Consider the following 22466-nt stretch of genomic DNA (forward strand, 5'->3'; position numbering starts at 1 on the left):
CGTCGTCCCCCTTGGGCGACTCGGGGGCGACTAGGGTTTCCCCCCGGCGCCGCCACCCCCTCTAGCCCCCCTCCCCTTGCCGCCACCAGAGGTACGCCGCCTAGGAGGCTGCCGATGAAGGTGGCGGCGAGGCTCCCCGTCACTTCGTTCCTCGGCGAAGGACCCTGGACGCCGGGGCGGCGGCCCCGGACGGCGAGGCGGCGCCACCTTCGCGGTAGGTGGCGGGCGCGTGATGCGGCGGACGGCTTCCTCGGCAGCTCGGGCAGCGAGGAGCCGGCAGGAGGTGGTCGTGGCGTGGGCTTCTTCCATTCCAGATCTGAAGGTCGTGCTTCTCTCCTGCTCTGCTCCACTCCCCCCTCTAGCGGTGTCCGATTTGTGTCTTTGGCTCTCAGATCCGGTGCTGGCGGGGTGATGGTGGTATAGGACTGCATCTGGGGTAACCCCTTGGCCGGTTCTCCGGCCACAGCAGCGACGGTGCGTGCGCGCGTCGTTTTCTCTTGGAGGCGTCGCTGAGGACTTGTTCTTGCCACCCCCGTCCCAGATCCCGGGTAAAAGCCCAAAACCCGTCCTGGGTTGGGCGGCGGCGGCGCCCTGTGCGTCGTTCTCTTCTTGAAGACGCTGCCTGGGGCTCTCTAGTTCTTCGGGAGAGTGGTTGTGAGGTTGGAGAGCGCTCGTCGGCGGTGAGCCCAAGGGGTGATTTTTCTGTGTAGGGTGTGTGTTCCTGCTGGTGTATGCCTTGACGGAGTGTTGCTCTGCGTCGGCAGGTCTTGGTGTGTCATGGTGGCTCTGCTCCTGAGCCGGGCTGGAGGGGGATAGGGTTCCTCTTCTCGCTGACAGCTCCACGACGCGCCCCGTGGATCTCTCCTTGTGCGGACACTGGAGCGGCACCTGGTGCTTCCAACTTTCGCCCCTGGTGCTCTGCAGTGCTTCTTCGACGATCCTCCCGGCAACTTTCCTTCTGTTTCTCGGTGTCCAAGGACGGTGGCAGTGCAGCGGATGTGGTGTGTCTTCGGTGTGGCGAGGACTGATAGTTTTCTTGCTCTGGTGTGTCGGCCGGCGTCTGCTCTAGCTCTCGGGTGAGCTTCCAATGATCCGATGGTGCGGCGCCTTCGAGCCTAGGCGAGAGGATAGGGTTCCTCTTCGGCGTTGGAAGACAGGTGCTCGTTTTGTTCGATGCTCCATGGTCAGGCGACCCGTGGTGTCTCCATGCTACTGACTGATCCTCGATGCTTCTTTGTTGCCTGCCTATGGTCCCGGGGTGCAGCGGGCTTCGCCATTACTTGCAGGATTTTCTCGTGTATTCCCTTAGTGTGCAGTAGTGGGCGTTGCGTTGTAAGCTGCTCAGTCAGCTCCCATGTATCTTTCGGTCACTCATGCTTGGTGGCCTTGTGTAATCCTGGCCGGTTGATGGCTTTGTTAATTCAAAGCCGGGCTCTTCTTGAGCCTGCGTTCCACAAAAACGGGCAGCGGCAGCGGCCGCGGCCGCCTCCGCCCTTCCCGCTCGTACGACGCAACCGCGGCCTGGCGCCTCCCCTCTTATCCTCTTCACGCATGCGCGCGGCCACGCCAAGCGCTTCTCTAACTCACCTCGCCTCCATCTGGTGCAGCGCCGCCGCCACGCTTCGATCCGTAGAAGGACGCCGCCGAAGCTTGTATCCGTGCGCCAGGAGTACCGCGATTAGGAGGAGAAGTCGTCCGTGCGGTAGCATATCAGCACCAGCTGGTCGAAATGCTGCGTATGAAAATCGTGAGTTATTTTTTGGAATCTAATAACTCCCGAACATTCGGATTTTCAGCATTTCGTTCCGAACGTTTTTACGTAGCAACTTTAGTTCATAAGGGATGACAACTTTTAGTTGATAGGGGATGGCAACTTTGTTCTTTTTCTTTTTTTTCAGAAAATTGCCGTGTTTCCCTAATCCCATGCAAACTAAACTTGCCGTCTAAATTGTTCGGGTTGCCATGCTTAACTCGCGAAAGTTCGGGAGTTATCATTACCGTATTTTTTTGGATGCACAGTACCAATTTGTTTTTCCTCCACAAACAATTAAAAATCAAGACTCTTTGAGCTCACTCAGCTGTTAGTCCAAAAACTTCTCATTATTATAAATTCATAAACATAGATTTCTGATACAATCATCAACATAATTGCCTCTAGGGCATTACCAGGTAATTCATATAATTGTACTCCCTTGTGAAGAATTATAAGAGCCTTTAGGTCACTAAAGTAGTGATCTAAAAGCTCTTATATTTTTTTAACGGAGGGAGTAATACATAAGGGCACTAGCAATGCAGAGTCTTCCACCGGATTAGAAAAGCAGAAACGCAGACTATAATGAGTGTACAACACAACAACACACGATCATGACTTGATTTATCGGAATAAAAAATTGAGGAAAATATTTGTTGGAATAATCGTAACCAGACAGCCTTTGCCCCACTGATCATTCATTGTACGCGTGGACAATCACTGTTGGAGAATTGCTCACCCTGTTCGCAATCTGCTTGATCTGCGTGGCAGCCCAAGGCGCCTTGCTGCTGACTGCGAGAAACACCTGCCGGAGGCTCACCAGGTTTTCCAGCCCTTGAACGCCATCCATAGTGCTGGCGAACCTCAGCTCAAGCATCTGGACCGCTGGCATTGCCCCTTCCAGGAAGCTTAGAGGTGGCAGCACTGGTGCGATGAACTGCAGTAGTTTAAGCTTTCCAAAGCCTCCGGCCTCCACAAATATCTCCCCTTCTGAATCAGATATATTCATATGCACAAGTCTGACAACATCGGGGTTCTCCCACTTTGTTGCATCGAGTGAAAAAGTGAGAGAGAACAGCAGAGGCAGCTTAGAAAGAATCACTAAAGTTTCTGTCCTGAGTGTAGTTAACGACAGAGTAAGCTTCTCAAGGTTAAAAAGACACCCAATCCAGTTGGGCAATTTAGACAGCATGCCGGACAGCTCCAGGCTCTGCAGGTGCTCCGGCGGTGCTACTGAAAAACCGAGTGAGCTGTCAAGAAAACCGGTGAAGTCGTCGTAAATTGCAAGAAACTTGAGGGAGCAGCAGCTCAGGTGCTCAATGGCAGAAAGCAATGACTCCACATCTGTCTCTTCAAACCTTCCAACTAGGTAAATGTTGAGCTTCTTCAGCTGGGTGAGGTTCTGCAAGGCTTCAAGCGTTTCTCTAGAGGTGCGTCTGCTAACCCCAGCTGCTATCATGCTGGATCCAACTATGGCTGCGGTTGACCTTCCACTTATCTCAATCCTTGATAATGTCTGAAGAGCTATCATATCTGTGATTTCTTCTGTTGCTGTCAGTGCTATCCGCTTGCTTTTATCACCAGTAAGCAGATGAGCCATTCGCTTAAGCCTCTTAACTGATTGAGGCAATACTCTGACCTTCGTATCCCTTATGTCAAGCAGCTCCAAATATTCCAGTTTGCCTATTTCGGATGGGATCTCCTCAATGCCTGTCCCACGTAGGCTCAGGTACTTCAACTGATGCAGTTTGCATATTTTTTTGAGCTGACGGGACGACAAATCTCCGCAATTAGCAAGATCCATCACCTGTATTACCTGAAACCTCGCCAAACAGGACTGCAATGCTTTGAAGCCTTCAAATGCTGTAAACGACCGTACATGGGATAAATCCATCCTCTCTACTATTTCTTGTTCTTCCAAACCACTTCCATGGACAGACAGGCAGCGTACCCTATACATTGTAGCCAACACGTCTGGGGCGATTGTCTGCCAGAGACCACCCACTATGGTGATGAAATTCTCGTCGCCTGACTTGGAAACAATGTACTCAAGCACCATGTCACTAACTTGACAGTCCTTCACCTTGCCGGTGCTGGTGACCTTGATAGGCTGAATAAAGTTCCTGCCAACAAGTTCATTGAAGCAGTCTTCAGCAACTACCTCCACCGAGAGCCCATCCTTCTCAATAATGAATCCTTCTGCTATCCATCTGCGGATCAAACGTTTTCTGCTGATAAGGCAGCCCTTTGGAAACATGGTTAAGTACAATAAGCAGGTCTTTAGATCAGCGGGCAAGTCATTGTAGCACTGGCTAAGTAAGTTTTTGGTAAGATTGGTTCCCATCACTCCTCTTAAACTCATGGCCACTGAAGACAAATGATGATCTAGTGTGTAAAACAGCGGAGAACGTCGTACCTCTCTCGAGGCGACGGTTGCGTGTTAATATAGGCAGGGGCATATCCCTGATAAGCATACAAGTTGTTGAGATTACATCTTGAGGTACAAGGAAAGTAGAGATAAGATATGCATGAAAAGATTACAACTCAACTAACCTATCTATCTCAATCTGAACCGGTGCGTGTATGCCCCTTGAACCTGAATATTGCATGGTTTAACACCCTCCCATAATCACAGCTTGGACAAGTTGAGATTACGCTTAAACTCTTCAAAACTTTTGGTAGGTAAGGCTTTAGTGAAGCCATCCGCAACTTGATCTTGAGATCGAATAAACCGAATGTCCAGCTTTTTCTCTGCAACTCTTTCTCTGACGAAATGAAAATCTATTTCTATGTGTTTTGTTCTTGCATGAAATATTGGGTTAGCAGAAAGATAGGTGGCACCCAGATTGTCACACCACAAACATGGAACTTGCTTACTGTGTATCCCAAGCTCTTTCAGTAATGACTGAACCCAAATGATTTCTGCAGTAGCATTTGCTAGAGCCTTGTATTCTGCTTCTGTGCTGGATCTGGACACAGTAGCTTGTTTCTTAGCACACCATGAAATTAAATTTGGACCAAGGAACACTGCAAAACCTCCTGTTGAGCGTCTGTCATCTAGACATCCTGCCCAATCAGAGTCAGAAAAAGCACTGACAAGTGTTGATGGTGACTTGGTGAAGGTGAGTCCAACATTGAAAGTGTTCCTGACATATCTAAGTATGCGTTTCGCAGCTGTCAAATGTACTGTAGTGGGTGCATGAAGAAACTGGCATACTTTGTTCACAGCAAAAGAAATATCAGGCCTGGTCAGAGTTAAGTATTGCAATGCACCAACCATACTTCTGTACCTGGTGCTATCCTCTTGATTCAAGAGGTTTCCTTCAGTTAAGGATAACTTCTCAGAGCTGGATAAAGGTGTTGGAGCTGGCTTGCAACCTTGCAACCCTGCTCTTGCTACAAGATCAGTTGCATACTTCTCTTGGGACAGATGAAGCTCATCTCCATTTCTTTTTTACTTCAATGCCAAGGAAGTAGTGTAAGTCTCCTAGATCCTTAAGAGCAAACTCAGAGTTCAAGTCCTTAAGAAATGCTGAAATAGCTTCATCAGATGAGCTTATGACAATAATATCATCAACATATATGAGTACAAATATAGATGTATTTGACTTGTTGAAAATAAACAATGAGGTGTCAGACTTGGAAGGAGCAAACCCAAGTCCTTGAAGCTTTGAACTCAACCGAGAATACCATGCTCTGGGAGCTTGCTTTAATCCATATAGAGCCTTGTCAAGCTTGCATATGTGAAGGGGTTTTTGTCTGTTTTCAAACCCAGGAGGTTGTTTCATGAACACTTCCTCTTCCAGAACACCATGAAGAAACGCGTTTTGTACATCTAGTTGGCGTAGACTCCATCCTCTCGATACAGCAATAGACAACACGAGACGAATAGTAGCAGCCTTTACGACAGGACTGAAAGTATCCTCATAGTCTAGACCGTACCTTTGCTTAAAGCCTTTTGCAACTAGTCTAGCTTTATAACGATCTATGGTGCCGTCAGATTTCTTTTTAATTCTGAAGACCCATTTACAATCTATAACATTTTTACCTTTGCCTCGATGTGCTGGAACTAAGTGCCAAGTTTTATTCTTGTGAAGCGCCATGTATTCATCTTTCATAGCCTTCTGCCACTTTGGATCGCCTAGAGCTTCTGCAACAGAGGTTGGTATATCTGGTTCATGTGAGATACAAGCAAGTCCAAATTTTGCCAAAGACTTGTAGTTTTTGGGTTGAGTTACTCCCCTCTGAAGCCTAGTGCGAGGAAGGTCCGCAGAAGATCCAGCGCCAGGAGCAGCCGCCGGCTCGCTGGGCGAGGTCATGCAGGTCGGATCTTCTGTGGCCGGTTCACGTGACGCTGAAGAAGAGGGAGCCGCAGAGGATCCCGATCCTGCATGGGGCTCATGATCCGCCAATGATTGGAGCAGCGGGCCAGGAGCTGCCGCAGAATCCACATGGGAGTCAGCGCCCGAGTCCGGCTGCGATGAGCGCCGTGCGTAACAGCGCGTGTCGGGGCCGAACCGACTAGGTGCAGGGCCAGGCGCGGGGCCAGACGCGGGACCAGGCGCGGGGCCAGGCACAGGCGGCTGGAGAAGGGGCCGCGTGGCGCTGGCGGGTTGGCGCGGAGCGGACGCCGAGCCGCGGTTGGCGTGTGGCGCGGCGAGACTCGAGGCGGATCCGCCTGGCGCTGCGGGCGCGGATCCCGCTGGAGTCAGGATGGCAGGCTGGCGCAGGTGGGATCCCGAGGACGATACGCCCGGATCTCGAGGAAGATCTGCTCCGGTGCTGCTGCCAGTTAGTCCAGGGAGCATAAAATGATGATGGAGGCTGATTTCTTCACCATTTTTTGCAGAATTTTTTTCTGTTGCATCATAAGACTCAACACCATCATTAGTAGGAGGATTAGTCAACAATTCATCATTAGTGTCTAAAACGTCCCCATTGTCACCACCGGTGAGATGTGAAGGTAGAAGGAGAATTTCTTTTTGAAGAAGGGCTCCGGCGTTTGGGTGAAGTTGTGCAAAAGGGAAGATAGTTTCATCGAAGACAACGTCATGGGAAATATAGACACGTCCAGTGGATACATCAAGGCACTTCACACCTTTATGTTGTGGACTATAACCCAAGAATACACACTGTTTTGGCCGGAACGTGAGTTTGCGATTGTTGTAAGGCCTAAGATTCGGCCAGCACGCACACCCAAATACACGTAGTGATGTGTAATCTGGTTTTGTGTGAAGGAGACGTTCTACTGGAGATTCATTGTTGATGACTCTACTAGGCAACATATTTATGAGGTGGACGGCGGTGAGGAAAGCCTCATCCCAGAATTTCAAAGGCATGGAGGCAGCAGCAAGCAGAGCCAAGCCAACTTCAACTATATGCCTGTGTTTGCGCTCGGCTGATCCATTTTGTTGGTGAGCATGGGGGCAATGACACGTGGTGTGATATGCCAATTTGTTGAAAAAAGGAGTTGAGGTTGCGATACTCCCCTCCCCAATCGGATTGGAGTGCTAAGATTTTGCAATCGAACTTTCTTTCAACTAGTGCTTGAAAGTTGTGAAAGACTTGAAAAACATCAGATTTCTTTTTGATAAGATAGATCCATGTGTACTTGCTATAATCATCGATAAAACTTACATAATAAGTGTGTCTACCAACTGATGTAGGAGCAGGACCCCAGACATCTGAAAAAATGAGCTCAAGAGGTTTGGTGGAAATACTTGTAGACACAGGGTAAGGTAACTGATGACTTTTAGCACACTGACAAGAATCACAAATTGTTTCACGATCTCGCTCACAATCAAACGGGAGCTTATTCTTTCTGAGCAAATGTTCGACTAAAGAAAAAGATGCATGCCCTAATCTATCATGCCACCGTGTTGAAGAGACTTTGGTGACACCATAGGCTTGTTTATTCAATCTCCTAGGCTCCGGAATCAACGGGTAAAGCCCTCGAACGCATCTACCTCGATACAGAATTTTCTTCGTGACCTGATCCTTGATCAAAAAGAAAAACGGATGAAACTGAAGGAATACATGATTGTCAATGGCGATGCGATGAACTGAAAGGAGATTTTGTTGAAGCACTAGGGACATGCAAGATTTTTCTTAGGCGAATTTTTTTGTGAGGAGTTTTAAGCACTGAATGACCAACGTGACTAATGCTCATACCTTCTCCATTCGCAGTGTGAACTTGGTCTTGCCCACGGTACTTTTCACGAACTGTCACTTTTTCAAGCTCGCTGGTGATGTGGTCAGTTGCGCCACTGTCCACATACCAGTTCGTGTCGATGCCGTAGGAGCCATCAGCAGCACCTGCAACTTTTTCATCCTGTGAGGATTCGCCGTCTTCTTCGTAGCGATACCAACAATCGCGAGCGGTGTGGCCTAACTTGCCACAAATTTGGCATCGCGGCGCGTCAGGGTTGGTGCGAGGCCTGCCACCACGGCGGCCCTTGTTGTTGTTGTTGGAGGGCCGCCCGCCGTCGCGGCCGCGGAAGGAGTTGCCACTGCTGCTGTTTCCGCCAGATGGCGGTTTGCCTTTGCCGCGCGGTGGCCCACGATAGCGTGAGCTGCCACCGCCGCGGCTGCCACCACGGGCGACAGCATTAGCAGAAGACTTGAAGCCCCCACCCGAGTTGTTGTTGTAGAGGGCGAGGCGCTGATCAAAGTTGCTCATCTGAGCGTAGAGATCGTCGATGCTGATGGTGTCGGTGCGCGCGTCGTTGGCGGAGACGAGGGGTTGGTACTCCATGTCGAGGCCGGCGGGGATGTAAGAGACAAGCTCATCGTCGTCGATTGGCTTCCCAGCGGCTGCAAGCTCATCTGCTAGCGCTCTCATCTGGGCGAAGTAGGCAGCGACAGACTGCGTTCCCTTCTGCGCCGTGGAGAGAGCGACCCGGATGTTGTTGACGCGGGCTCGGGACTGCGACGAGAACATGTGGGCAAGAGCTGCCCAGAGCTCGTGCGGCGTGGCGATGGAGGTAACCTGCACGAGAACCTCCTTGGTGAGAGTATTGAGCAAGTATCCGAGTACCTGCTGCCCTTCTCTGAACCAGATCGGATGGAGAGGGTTCATCGTCTGCTCTTCTTTCCCGTCTTTGTCCTTCGTGACGAGGATCTTGACAGGTTCTGGCATGGTGCCGTCGGCGTAGCCGAACAGCCCAGCTCCTCTCAGCTGCGGCGTCACCTGCGCACGCCATAGGACATAGTTGGTGCGGGTGAGTTTTTCTGTGACCTGCCCAAGGGAGGCTTGGCCGGTGCTGGAGGAGGAGGACGACATGGCTGCGGTGGATGGTGCTAACTAGATGCGATGGATAGAGGTGGCTCTGTATACCATGTAAAACAGCGGAGAACGTCATACCTCTCTCGAGGCGACGGTTGCGTGTTAATATAGGCAGGGGCATATCCCTGATAAGCATACAAGTTGTTGAGATTACATCTTGAGGTACAAGGAAAGTAGAGATAAGATATGCATGAAAAGATTACAACTCAACTAACCTAAACCGAATCTATCTCAATCTGAACCGGTGCGTGTATGCCCCTTGAACCTGAATATTGCATGGTTTAACATAGTGTTAGCGAGCTAGGACCAGATCTCAGCTTCCCAGCCACGAGGCCTGCTACGACGATTATGGCCAAAGGTAAACCTCCACATTTCTGAAGAAGAACTTTAGCTGCATCAGTGGGCTCATCAGAAGCCGTGCAGATGATTTGACGGAACAGTTTGTAGGAGTTCTCTTCAGTGAGTGGGTGCTGCTCGTACATATGACCATTTCGACGGCAGCAGGCAGCAGCTACAGACCTAAACCTTGTTGTCGCCACTATGACACCCATGCTTTGGGGCAAAGAATCATTAATTTTTTCCCATCTGATACAGACCATATGTCATCTATCAGAACAAGGTACCTATTTCAAGCATTGATTTGAAACCAAGTAAGCATTACAGAGCAAAATCATAAAGAGCACAAAGAATTGACTTGTTCAAGTAGGCACTAGAATAGCAACGTCATATATACCACAAAGAACATACTCATTATGTGCGTGTTTGTCTGTTTGAAGGTAAGATGGTGGAAAACAGACAGATGATGTCCAATTTTGTGGACTGCAAAAAGAAATTGCAACTAGAAATATAAGAGTGTGTTCCGAATAAATAAAATGAAATATTTGGTTTAGTAGCCGGAGCACCGGAATTTGTTACGGTGGTGGTGGTAATGTATCAGGAGGTCCATGGAAGGCGATTTAATCTTCAGATTGATCATTCATTGTCTTAGGTTGTTTTCCTTTTGTCGAGACTTTTATAGACTATCATTATGCTTTGTTTCTTCTTCTTTTGTGGCCTGCGTGCATCTTATTGCACAAAGTCCAAGTGTGTACTCTTTTGACGATTTTAGTCTATAAAAACTCACTTTATCGAAAGACAAAAACCAAAGCAGAATACATCATACCTTTTGTCTTTTAATTGGGCGGCGAGTTTCTTCTTGAGCTGTATTTCCCCCCATTCCTCAAATCTGTCAAGCAGATCAGCTGGAGATGTATGGGTCTGCTGCCTATGGAACTGCTCAACAAGACTCCTCAGAAGCATCACAAGATTGAACTTCTTTGAGACCTGCACGAATGCTCTGTGGTGAAATTTATCTCCATATTTATCGTACAGTTCCCTGGCGAGTCTGGACTTGCCAAGGCCACCGATTCCGAAGATGGCGAGAGTCCTGTTGTTGTAATTGGTCCTTGACTCCAGATCACAACCTGGTGAATCCTGGTATTCTAACAATACCTCGAGCTTTTCTACGGTAGAGTCCAGGCCCACAGGCCGCTCCCTAACAACGAACTGGGGTGGAGGGGCAACATGGTCACTACTAGGATCTTCAGTTTCCTCAGCTTCACTGCATCCATCTTTAGTAGTGGGGTTCTCCACCCCGTACCTCATGCGCCGGTTGCTGATATCCTGCGCCCAAACCTTGAGGTTGCCGATCTCGGTGGCGACGCAGCGCCGCGCATTCAACGTGGTGAGCAGGTACCATGCCTTCCTGATGAACATGAGTTTGTCGTTCCCGCGGGGCTCGGGGCCGAGGCGGTGGTTGACATCCTCTATGTCATAGACCATGTCGCGCACCTGCTTCATCCAAACCCGCCTCTGCTCGTCATGGTTGCCGGCCCGCTCGATTGCGGTAAGGAAAGCCTGCATGCTGGCCATCTCGTCATTAATGTACCTGATGTCGTCGCGGACGCCTTGGATCAGGCCGTACTGCTGAGCAAGAACGCTCCCGAGCTTGCCGACAAGAGATTTCACGGCGTCGCTCGAGGCGCCCACGGCAAGGTCCATGGCCGGCTCGCTCTTGTTGGTTATTTGGGTGACGATCAATATGAGATGCAGATGCAACGCAGTCAACGGGGAGGCTGAATACTAGTCCGTAGAAGCAAATGATTTAGTTTTTCTGTTGAACGAACTGGTACAGGCAAATGTTAGTGGGCATTGTTTAAGGAGAGAGGAATCGTGGACAGTATAATTAAGCATGGCCTGCTTGGCAACTTGGGAGAAGTTTCCGCAAAATCAATAGCCCACATAAAAGGGCATGTAGCTCCCGCTTGCGCAGGGTCTGGGGAAGGGTCCGACCACTTCGGGTCTATTGTACGCAGCCTTTCCCTACATTTCTGCAAGAGGCTGTTTCCAGGATCAATAGCCCACATGGGTTAGAATAAGAGGGCAACATATGCAATCCCGTAAACAGAGTTCTCCCAGTTGGTTATTGGCGGAAGTATTATTTGTTTGAGTCTGTTGCCCTATAAAACCGCCACAATTGCCTTTATTAATGCCGACTGAAATTTTTCTTCGCCGAAAACCGATGCAGAGCTAAGAGTTGTTGTATAGGAGTTAATAGACCCATAAGACAAAACCGTCTTATCAACCATGGTATATGTACTGCTTTATCAACCGCCATGGTGCATATATATCCTTGGCGTAGGGACTGGAATCCAACATGGTCGTACCATATTGTTGGAAATAGAAATTTAGCTTAGCTGTAATGCCAGCTATAATAGCTTGCATGTGGTTCTGGCTCTGGATCAGGGTGGATCCGATCAGCTAGCCAACAATAAAGAAGATAGAGCTCAGAATGGAACTGCCAGCTATGGCTTAGCATGTGGTTCCGGTTTTGGTTCTGGAGCCGATGAGCTAAGCAACAATAAACAAGATATAGTGACCTCTCGAAGGATGGAAGCACCAACGACCTCGATCTCGCCCCTTCTCTCGCCGAGAAGCCCGAGCAGCAAACTAGCATTCTGCTTGTACAGTAGGTAGCAGAGGAGTCAACGCCGGAAGGAAGGCGAGAATGATCGAGCGCTAGCAAGATTCTGGCTGCATACATACAGTTCACGCTACAATCAGAAGTTGAATGCTCGTCATTGTTCATGGATCAGGTACTTTGCAGCTTTCCGTAAAAAAAATAGTCTCTTCAAAACTTGTATTCGCTTGCCAGCCTCCTTGATTTGACCTGTCTCTTTCTTCCCCTTCATCCGAAGAAGGGAAACCATGACACAGAGATGGCGATAATCTCCGATCAGGAGATGATTTACGAGATGATCAGGAAACTACTCAATGAGATGGAGCCGCTTCCTGGGAGGATGTCCAACCTGCCGGACAAGCACCGAGATCAGCCTGTCAGCAGGACTGTAGGCCTCCAACTCCAGAGCTTCGAGTTCATCCAGGCTGAGCTGAGCAGCACGATAGAATTACTGAGCCACCTGCTATCCTCAGAGCTGGGGCTGGATTTGGTTGACAACGAGGGCTTCAAGGAGTGGTTGTACGCGTTACGCCGCGTGGCTCCGAGTATGAATGCTTACATCCATCAATGTGACCAAGCTGCACACTGTGGATGTCATGCACAGATACACAGAACAGCCGCAGACTTCTTCTTTCGTCTTGCGGGGCTCCCACTGCCACCATATCCACGTGGAGTCAGAGATATTGAGGGAATCATATCCCACATCACTGAACGACCCTTCAGGTACATGAATCTTCTGATGGCGGATGATGGTCGTCGTTCTACCTCAACGGCGTCTGGTTTTGTGCAGCCATATACCTACACAGACGCTGGTGAAAATGGTCTTGTTGGCATGGAAGATACCCTACGAAATAAGGTGGTAAGGCTGTTCATGGATGATAGCAATGATCTTAAAGTAATCACAATCGTTGGACCTGCTGGGGTGGGGAAGACGACTGTTGCAAAGGTGATCTGCGACAAACTCCAAAAGAGGGGACACTGCCACGGCGAGGGTCGAGGTCACCCAAAGGCCTGATATGAAGGAGCTTCTCTGGAACATCCTGTCACAGATCCAGTTACCTGAAATCACCACGTTTGGAGATGAGCAGGAGCTACCCCTGCTGGTTCACGACATTAACAGATACCTGCAAGACAGGAGGTAATTTCTTTTCTTTTTCATTTACATTTTGCACAGTGTATTAATTTTAAGGACATGCGTTATCCCTGTGACAGTTCTTTACTTGACTGTCGTACTGTTATTATTTCTCATGACTTACATGGTTATAGTTTACTTTGAGTTTTTATCCTAGATATTATACTACAAGCCTCACTTGGATGATTTTTTATCCTTTGTTTACGGCTGCCGAGCTGTGTTACGACTTATGATGTGCTTATTTTTAAATAAATAAAATAGAATGAATTCTGATCTTTATCGCTTTCGCCCTGCTTTATATATAAAGTAAACCGCCCGAGCCAAACATCCAACAAAATTCACACACACACAAACACACCCAAGGACACACACAAACAAATAAGGTAGCAGTAGGGTTAATGCATGCTGAGGGCACGGCTCAACAAGCCCTAAGAACAAAAGGACACACACAAAGACCACCACACAAGAAGCAGGCTTAATCAGGCTCCGGCGGCGGTGGCGGAAGCGGGGGCGCCATGCGGAAGGCCATCGATCGAAGGTCGGTGAGGAGGGTGTTGATGACGATCCGGTCCTGAGGGCGGCTAAGCGGCCGCCAGAGCTGCAAATAGCCACACATTTCAGTCGCACGTCGCAGAGGCACTTTCTGAATAACAAGCTTGTTGCGAATATTCCAAAGCGTCCACGCGAGGATCCCAATGCACAGCCATCGTCTAATATGGCGGTACTGCGGGGAGGAGGCATGGATCTCCGCGAGTAAGTCGGGGAAGTTGGTATTGCACCATTGTCCGCCGACCGTTTCACGGAAGCACGACCACAGGAACTAGGCAGTGGGGCCGTTGAAGAAAATGTGGTTCGAATCCTCAGCCGTGACGCACAAGGGACACATCCCGTCCCCAGGGCCATTGCGCTTGCGGACTTCAACCCCAGAGGGGAGGCGTCCCCGGATCCACTGCCAGAGGAATATCCGGATCTTTAGGGGGAGGCGTATTTTGATCTTTACCCCTTACTTTGACATTAATTACCCCATTTAGCGGAACTTTTGCCAGTTTTTACCCTATTTATTAGAAATTTTGTCAGTTTTTATCCCATTTATTATTCTATTAGTTGGGTCTTGGTCGTTTGGTACACGCCACGTCGCAATTCCCTTCCGATGTTTTTCCCCGTGCCGTAAACAGATTGAATGCTCCGTGCACTTTTTTCAGTCGTCAGGTGTACATACACAGTGCTTCACATTGATGAGTTACTTCTTCACATCACACAACTCCTTGTCTGTTGCTTCCACCTCATTCTTCCTCACCCATATTTGCATCTAGGTGATGTGTCATACTACTATCATAACACCATCGATACTTTGTCCGACAAAAGTACCTCTAAGGAGCTATCTGAAACCTAACATACTTAAAAGGGGGTAAAAACTAGCAAAATTTTTGCTAAATGGGGTAATCCGGACGAAAATATTTTAAATGGGAGTAATTAGCTTATAAAAATACTAAAGTAGGGGATAAAAATTGGAATTCACTATTTGAATATGTTGGGAAACGTAGCCACAAAAGTAGGCAAAATGAGTCAAACTAACACCAAAATCAAAATCTGATTAGGCAAACAGGTTTATCAAAATCCATGGCAATACCAACATAGTATTATTTTATCTTGTTTGCGGAGAGCTAGAGCTGGCTCTACGGGATTGTCTAGAGCTAGCACCAATGAGTTTTAGCAAATCCTTCAATAAATTGGTATTAAAGTACTGTACATTTGTGAAAGTTGTAGCGTAATAGATGTGAGACATAGGATTTATTTTTTGCTTTCAACCCCACTTTTGTTATATTTTGAATTGTTTCTTGGTGATGTATTCTCGTGTATTCATTTTGGTTTTAATATATACCCATGTTAATTTTGATATTCATATAAAATATGGAACAATTGTAGCCAAGAGCACACTTTAGGAATGCTTCATTGAAACCAAAAAGTGGACGCGGATTTTTCCTAACTAGTTAGGCGCGCAACGCGCAGGAAGTCAAATCAATGAGGCCCACAAGCTGTGAGCTTTGCATGGTATTACAACTACCAACGAATTTCGATAGTGCATACTATGTGTAGATGTATTCCACCTGATTGGACCGGCTGCGGGGCCAGCCCTATAGATTCGACTGTGGTCTACAGGTGCACATGCATCCTCCCAGGGCCCTGCTCCCAATACCACTTTTGTCCTTACCGATTAGTAGTACTGATCTAATAGCTGCCCATGCATGCACGAGCTCGCAGGATGAGTGAAGTGAGTGAACTCGATTAGATTCCTTAAATGTGCAGATTTTCTTCACTAGTATTAAATGAATTACCGTCTTGGTATAAAACTCTGGTGCTAAAAAGTTCAGTTAAGTTGCGAACAAACATTCCAAGATAGGGAAATAAAAGTGTGGCTGAAGAATTTCTGAGCCAACAAAAGTGTGGCTGAAGAATTTTTGAAGCTAAATTATTCATAGTTTTTGTATTAATATATTATGTAAATATACATTAATTTACTTAGTTGATTTTTTAATGGCGAGCTCTTCAAAAAATAGTCCGCAAAATCCTTTATGCTTGTACACAAACGCGCCGGGTATGCTAGATTAAAGTTCATTTAAGTGGGGTCTATCTTTATGCAATCGCCCGGTGCTTTCAGTAAAGTCCTTCGTGTTTGAACACGAAAGCACCGGGCATGCTATATTAAAATTTGTCATGCAGGGATCTATCCTTGTACAATTGCCCAATGAATTATGCAAAGTCCTTCATGTAGGTACACAAACGCACCGGGTATGCTAGATTAAAGTTTATTTAAGTGGGGTCTATCTTTGTGTCCGGCGCTTTCAGTAAAGTCCTTCGTGTTTGAACACGAAAGCACCGGGCATGCTATATTAAAGCTTGTCGTGCGGGGATTTATCCTTGTGCAATCGCCCAGTGAATTACGTAAATTTCTTCATGCTTGTACAGGAACGCATCGAGTATGCTGGATTAAAGCGCATTAAGTGGGGGCCTATTTTTGTGCAATCGCACGGTCCTTTCAGTAAAGTCCTTCGTGTTTGACCACGAAAGCACCGGGCATACTATATTCAAGTTTGTCATGCAGGAATCTATCCTTGTGCAGTTGCCCGGTGAATTATGTAAAGTTCTTCATGTTTGTACACGAACGCACCGGGTATGCAAGATTAAAGTTCATTAAGTGGGGTATATCTTTAAAGCGGGGTTGTACTTTTTCAAAAAAAGTTTCAGTTGACATTGAAATATTTTCCATGCATATGGTTGTTACCACGGTTATTTTAAAAAATAATCCACTCAAAATAAAGTTCTTCAATTTTTTTCAATAATGGTCTTAAATGGCCAGAAAGAAAGTTTCATTTCCAGGCCAAGATGTCGGCAGTCTCACGGCACAAAATCTCAGGGAAGAAGAAGCCCAGCCAGATCTAATCGGGTGTGTTTCAAATTGTGAAAGCTGGGAAAAGGAAGTGTGGTGTGTACTACTGCGTCGTAGGTGTAGGTACTACTAGTAGGAGCGTCAGGGGAGGCAGATACGATGTGACTGTATATTCCTGTATAGCAAACCGGGTGTTGTTTATTTGGGTTTTAAGGCTGCAACCAGTGGCCCACAGCGCGCGGATCCATAGGAAGCAGCAGCGGCAGCGATACGCGTTGCGCGCCGAACCGGTTAGTAATAGCCATATTCGCCAAAAAGTCTTTTACAATGGTGCAAGGCCAGGTTCGACCAGGCATGTAGACGGTGCATTGCTTTCAAATAATCATTCTCGCAGTCCATGTGTTGTCAACGAATGGTCGATGTTGCTGCTTGCCATGGATCACCGTTGCCCTTTTTCTTTTCTCTTCTTGTAATGATTTGCTTGTGTGCATCTTCGATATCTTGACTAGCTATTGATATTGTGTTGATGCAGATGCCGGATGTAATTAGTATCTTTTTGATATTGATATATTACTTTTTATCAGATTTTTTTTTCCTAACGTCCTCTACCACATTTCTTTTTTGAACTATTCTTTCTACTCGTGTTGTCCTGTTTTGATTTATATCTTGAGCACAATTAAAACGACTTATTAGGCATCAAAATGATTTGTTGCTTCCACATTTACAGTTATAGCAACACCACCGATTTGCCTCCCGTGTGCTATACGCTAGCTACCACGCAGCATATTGCTATTAGTCCGTTGGTTTCTTTTTTATTTTATGAAAAGGAGTATAACCCTCGGGCTCTACATCAATTGGTTACCTGCTATCATGCATCCCTTGCACAAGGCCCTTGTGTGTGTGTATTCACATCTATCGTTTCTTTCATGCTTCCTCGAGTAATCACTACATCTAAGACATGTTTTTGCTGACATTGGTTTTCTATGGGTACTTATTGCTTGAATGATAACAAAATATCGTACTAGCAACTTTTCTTCAGTAACTTATCAAATATGGACAAAATATGAGTAGAAAAGTCGTGTGGAACTTATTCATATCAATTGTGTGGTATTTTGTAGGGTGTAGGAGCGCCATTTTCTATCATACTAGGTTTTCTTAGTGAATCTGTCCTCGGGGTTTTGCCTAATGGGCTTGGGCCCTTGGTATATTTTCTCGTTTTGCCTCTTGGTATGTAAGTAACAAATCGTACAGGCTTTATCAATATATATGGCAAATTTTTTGTCGTCAAAAAGCAATAAGTTTTGAAGTTCTTTGTTCTTCACTTGTAGGTACCTTATCATAATTGACGATCTCTGGAAACAATCCGATTGGGATATCATCAAGGATGCTTTTCCTCAGAATAGCATGTACAGTCGAGTAATTGTGACCACAAGCCTTGGAAGTGTAGCCGAGTCATGTTGTTTCTCTACTGATTATTGCGGTTATGTTCACGAGGTTGGCCCAATGAGTGAGCAAGATTCAAAACTACTTTTCAGAAAAACTGCTCACTCTGAGGTTAGTTTCCCAAACTACTTAGAGGAAGAAGTATTAAGGAAATGCGCCGGCATTCCACTGTTCATATCTGGTATGGCTGACTGGTTGAGAGAACAAAAGGAAGAACAGTTGAAGCTTCCCACAATGCTGAAACAGTTTGAACGATCGTTGTCTCCTGCTTATGATGATCTTCCGCACTGGTTGAAAGTTCAGTTGTTGTATGTTGCCATGTTTCCTCAGGGTTATATCTTTGCAAAAAGTAGTTTCACCAAGCGATTGGATGCCGAAATGCTGACCTATCCATCTTGTACTGAAGAGGACTATTTTGGGGAGCTCATAGATAGGAATATCATCACCCGAGTGAAAAGCAGTAGCAAACAGTCTCGTCAAGCAGAGGAAGAGGGCTGCCACTGGCAAGTGAATTACTTCATGTTACATTTCCTTGCTTCCAAATCAGCTGCGAATGGCTTTGTTTATACCAGTGGCACACTGAAAAACTCAGGAGACAATAAACCACGACGGTTGTCCCTCCACGAGCCTGATCTGCAGCTTCCATCACTGCTGGAAGAAATGAATTTATCGTACACCCGTTCACTTGTGGTCTCTGGTGTAGTGAGCGGGATCCCTCTTGATAAGCTTATATTTTTGAAGGTGCTGGACCTTGAAGGTTGGTGTTGCTTCGAGGAGCAACACTGGTTGGCAATATGTAAACTGTTTCTGCTACGGTACCTGAGCCTGAGGAAGACACTGGTCAGAAAGCTCCCTCCCAAGATTAAGGATTTGTACAAACTAGAAACACTAGATCTAAGCCACACACAGATCACTGAGCTACCGTCACAAATGTGCGAGCTTGCAGGGCTGAGGATGTTGGACCTAAGAGGGACCCCAGTCATGCGGCTGCCAAAACAATTCCAGAAGATGCGGCAGTTGCGACACCTTCTCCTTGGTGGCAATGGAGTTGATAACCCCAACACAACAGTGACACAAGTACCGGAGGAAATCCGGTATCTTTGTGACCTAGATACACTTGCAGTTGATTTGAGTGGATGCTCTCCAAGCCTTTTAGAGGCTCTTGGTTCCATATGGAAACTAAGAGTGTTGGCCATAAATTGTTCTTTTCACCAGTCTACTGACAGAAAGTTCCAGGAAACCTTGTGTTCATGCATAGAGAAATGGGAACAGCTCGAGGCTCTGACCATCCACTGCGAACCCGGTTGTCACATGGAGTTTTTAAGTTCTGATATCTTGGTTCAAACTCGTTGGCTAATGAAATTTAAGGTGACAGGTGGAAGATTTCTCAACTTTCCCCGATGGCTCAATAAGCTTGATTGTCTTGCTTTCATCGAGATCACTATTGAAAAGATACTGCAAGATGATCTAACTATCCTTGGGAAAATGCGGAGGTTGGAATGCCTTGTGCTAGGCCTGCACTTGCTTCCAGAAGAAGCGGTAGTGATCGATGGGGAGCCTCTTTTCCTTGGGCTTCAGAGATTGTCCGTCCGCTGGCGCGTTCCATGGATGACTTTCATGAAAGGCGCTATGCCGATGCTAACACATCTTGAACTAAAGAACATCGGAGGAAGCCCGTTGAGTGAACAGTGCGTCTCTTCAGGTATCATCAACCTCCAGTAGTCCAGTCCCTGTCGGAGGTAGACCTCTGGTACAATGTACGGTACACCAACAGCCCCGGCGTCAAGGCGACAGTCAAGGCCGTGAGTAAAGAAGTCGCCATGCATCAGAGGATGATCAAACTCGCCATCAACGGTACTGTCCAATACCAGCAGGTGGATGTCCAGGAGGAGGTTGAACTTGAAGAGCAACCAACGGGGAGGGCGACAGAAAGTCAGTGTGAGATTGAAATTGTAGGGTGACACACACCGCCCAACTCTCATGGCAAGGTAAACGTGGTTTCACGCACACTAATACTTACTTTGTTTTCCTTGAGATGGAAGCCTTTTATGGATTCGTTGTGAAACTATCAATCTGACGCACCATGAAAGTTCAGGCACACTAACACCACACTTGACTACTTGTTCGCAGCAGTTTATGGGCACGTCTCGGACCGGTCGATGAGGGCTGCTTGAGCGTGCTTCATCTGCCACTTCCAGTAGAAGACAGAGATATCAGATGGGGGAGCTTCAGCTTCGCAGGGGAGCCTCAGCTTTGCAGTGGGTCGCACTGTGACACATGTCGCTCCTGGGGCTGCTAGTGCTTGTTTACTTGGCTAATAAATACATTTATCCGTTATGATACACCGTTTGGCCATTCCTGCCCTTTTTTGTATGTCAATTTCTCAGACCGTCAGGCGATGAGTCGAATTTGTCATCCGACGCATCAGTTAGTGTGTTTGTGTTGTTATTTGTAAGACTGACAAATGCTGTAACATTTGGTCACGCGGCATCAGTTTGGCATGTTAATATTGTAAGAACGATTTCTACTTATGATTGTAAAACATTCAGATGCTTTCTTCTTGGGTCACGTGGTGACTCTGTTTTGCTGCCATTGTTTGGGTAGTTGGGTTGAGCCGTATCAGTATCAGGTCGTTTCCACTACACCTCTATTTTTCTGCCAGTTTTATTGCTTTACAGCACTCCTTTCTGCAGAGGGATAACATAACTTCCCCAAAACTGAAACATCCCCAATGCTTCGCTGAGAAGTACAGAATACTACTTACTAGACTGCATCAACTCCTCCCTTCAGCTTGTATCACGGCGGAACAGCGTTCTTGATCTTGGTCGTCATCAGTGGCCACTGACTTGGAGAGCGCGCAAGATCCAGCGGCGTGACAGGGCTGAGCGTGGAGAGCTTCAGATTTCAGAAGGGAGGTGAAACAGGAGCAGCGAACGCCTGGTGTTGAACGCACCTTCAGTGCAGCGACCTGAATCATTCTCCTGCTGTCCTCTGTTTTTTTCTTTTTAAGGATCTCCTCTGTTTTTTTGTTTGTTTTTCATGTTGTCCTTTCGGTTCCATAACTTCCATTCCATACCCCCTAAAAAAAACAATACTCTGGTCCATCTTCTGGTCGCCATCCCTAAAAAAAAAACACTCTGGTCGCCGGTTCGACGCCGCCGCCGGCTCCGCCTCTTCCTCGCACGCTTGCGGCGCCTCCCGCCCACGCTACGTCGGCGACCAGTCCCTGCTAGCCCCCCACCCGAGCCTGCTTCGCCGCCCCTTGTCTCCAGTCCAGCTCCGGCGGTCATGGCGACCGAGCAGCCGTCGGAGAAGAAGAAGCCGCCGCCGGAGAAGAAGGCCCCGCTCCCCAAGGTGGTCACGCTCAACAAGGCGCTCAAGCTGGTGAGCTCCGCCACTCCACCGCGCCTCGGTTCCTCCTCCTGCTTACCCTTCCCTGTTCATGTTTTCCTCCTAGCTAAAAAGGGGTTAGATTCAGACATTCAGTCCTCCGTGCTTAGGTTAGGTGCATAGAGAACTGCACTGCTGTTGTTCTGAATCTAATTTGGGCAATTACCATGTCTTCCAATCAACCGATGCCGCTGCCATGAAAATTGATGCAGCATAGATTTTTTGTTGTTGTATTTGTTGAGTGTTTGATACTTTGATGTAATTGTATCATACTCATCCATTTCATATGCCATTCTCAGGCCCAGACATGGGTGGACGGAATGAGTGCGCTGGAGCCGGATGAACTGAATGATAAAGATTTTGAGGGTCGGCCTTCAGGGTAAAATTCATCAGTGCCTTTTTTGTTAGCATCCATTCCTGGATAAATTGTTCAAGAGGCTGAAAATTTTGGTTGTAGGCTTGGCCTTGGAGCTAAAGTGGCGCCGAATGCGAAGCGGGCAGCTCCCACTGATCCGGTGGAGAGGAGGTTGCTCGGAAAGGTGAATGCGCAGAAGAGGAAGTCTGCCGAGGAGGAGAAAACAAATGCTCAGGAGGTGAATGAGGCAAGCGATGATGATAGCGGTGAGCCTCAAGGTAGAACCAGTGCTTGTAGCAAGAAGAGACACTTGCCTTCTGTTACTTCAATGCCATTAGGGAAGAAGGCCAAGTGACAGTTTATATGCATGAAACCATCTGAACATTCATACATGGCTTGATGTTCTAGACACGGTTTTACGAACCCCTAGGTGATTCTGTTACCATGTACTGCAAGGGCATAGTTCAACTGGATATTTTTCATTCTTATTGGCAACTCAATTTGAGAAGTTCCAGTGTTGTCCGTCTGAAGTTGAATAGAGCCTGATTCTCCATTTGATTCCCTGAAATTTCTGCTCCATCTATTCCAACTTCATGTCAGACTTGCTCTTACTTCATATATAGTAGTAGAATTTTATTTCTGTTGACAAAATTTGTTTAGATGTTGCCTTTAAACCTTATTTATAGGGGAAAGAAATAAACCCTTATTTCTCAAGACCAAATGTT

General features: G+C 47.2%; 2 protein-coding genes and 2 pseudogenes across 2 annotated transcripts; 2 read left to right on the forward strand and 2 right to left on the reverse strand.

Annotated features, from left to right (window-relative positions):
• Window positions 1-1678: 1678 nt before the first annotated feature.
• Window positions 1679-11075, reverse strand: LOC119283962 (annotated as a pseudogene).
• Window positions 8414-8552, reverse strand: LOC119290335 (annotated as a pseudogene).
• Window positions 11076-11994: 919 nt separating the features above from the next.
• LOC119287705 lies at window positions 11995-13162 on the forward strand. Its single transcript, XM_037567300.1, has 2 exons — window positions 11995-12169; window positions 12272-13162. Exons 1-2 carry the CDS (start codon window positions 12161-12163, stop codon window positions 13046-13048), a joined length of 786 nt encoding a protein of 261 aa, XP_037423197.1. The 5' UTR covers window positions 11995-12160; the 3' UTR covers window positions 13049-13162.
• Window positions 13050-19509, forward strand: LOC119283963 (disease resistance protein PIK5-NP-like). Its single transcript, XM_037563297.1, has 3 exons — window positions 13050-13171; window positions 17882-19416; window positions 19490-19509. Exons 1-3 carry the CDS (start codon window positions 13050-13052, stop codon window positions 19507-19509), a joined length of 1677 nt encoding a protein of 558 aa, XP_037419194.1.
• The last annotated feature ends 2957 nt before the right edge of the window (window positions 19510-22466 follow it).

The sequence above is a fragment of the Triticum dicoccoides genome, chromosome 4A (genome assembly GCF_002162155.2).
Source record: "Triticum dicoccoides isolate Atlit2015 ecotype Zavitan chromosome 4A, WEW_v2.0, whole genome shotgun sequence".
NCBI classification, from domain to species: domain Eukaryota; kingdom Viridiplantae; phylum Streptophyta; class Magnoliopsida; order Poales; family Poaceae; genus Triticum; species Triticum dicoccoides.

Bases quoted from the DNA above. Each gene is read 5' to 3' on its own strand.
- LOC119283963 (XM_037563297.1), top strand. From the start codon at position 13,050: ATGAAGGAGCTTCTCTGGAACATCCTGTCACAGATCCAGTTACCTGAA. The intron at 13,172-17,881 runs GTAATTTCTTTT...CTTCACTTGTAG, and splicing joins AGATACCTGCAAGACAGGAG to GTACCTTATCATAATTGACG. The intron at 19,417-19,489 runs GTCTTGCTTTCA...GAAAATGCGGAG, and splicing joins ATGGCTCAATAAGCTTGATT to GTTGGAATGCCTTGTGCTAG.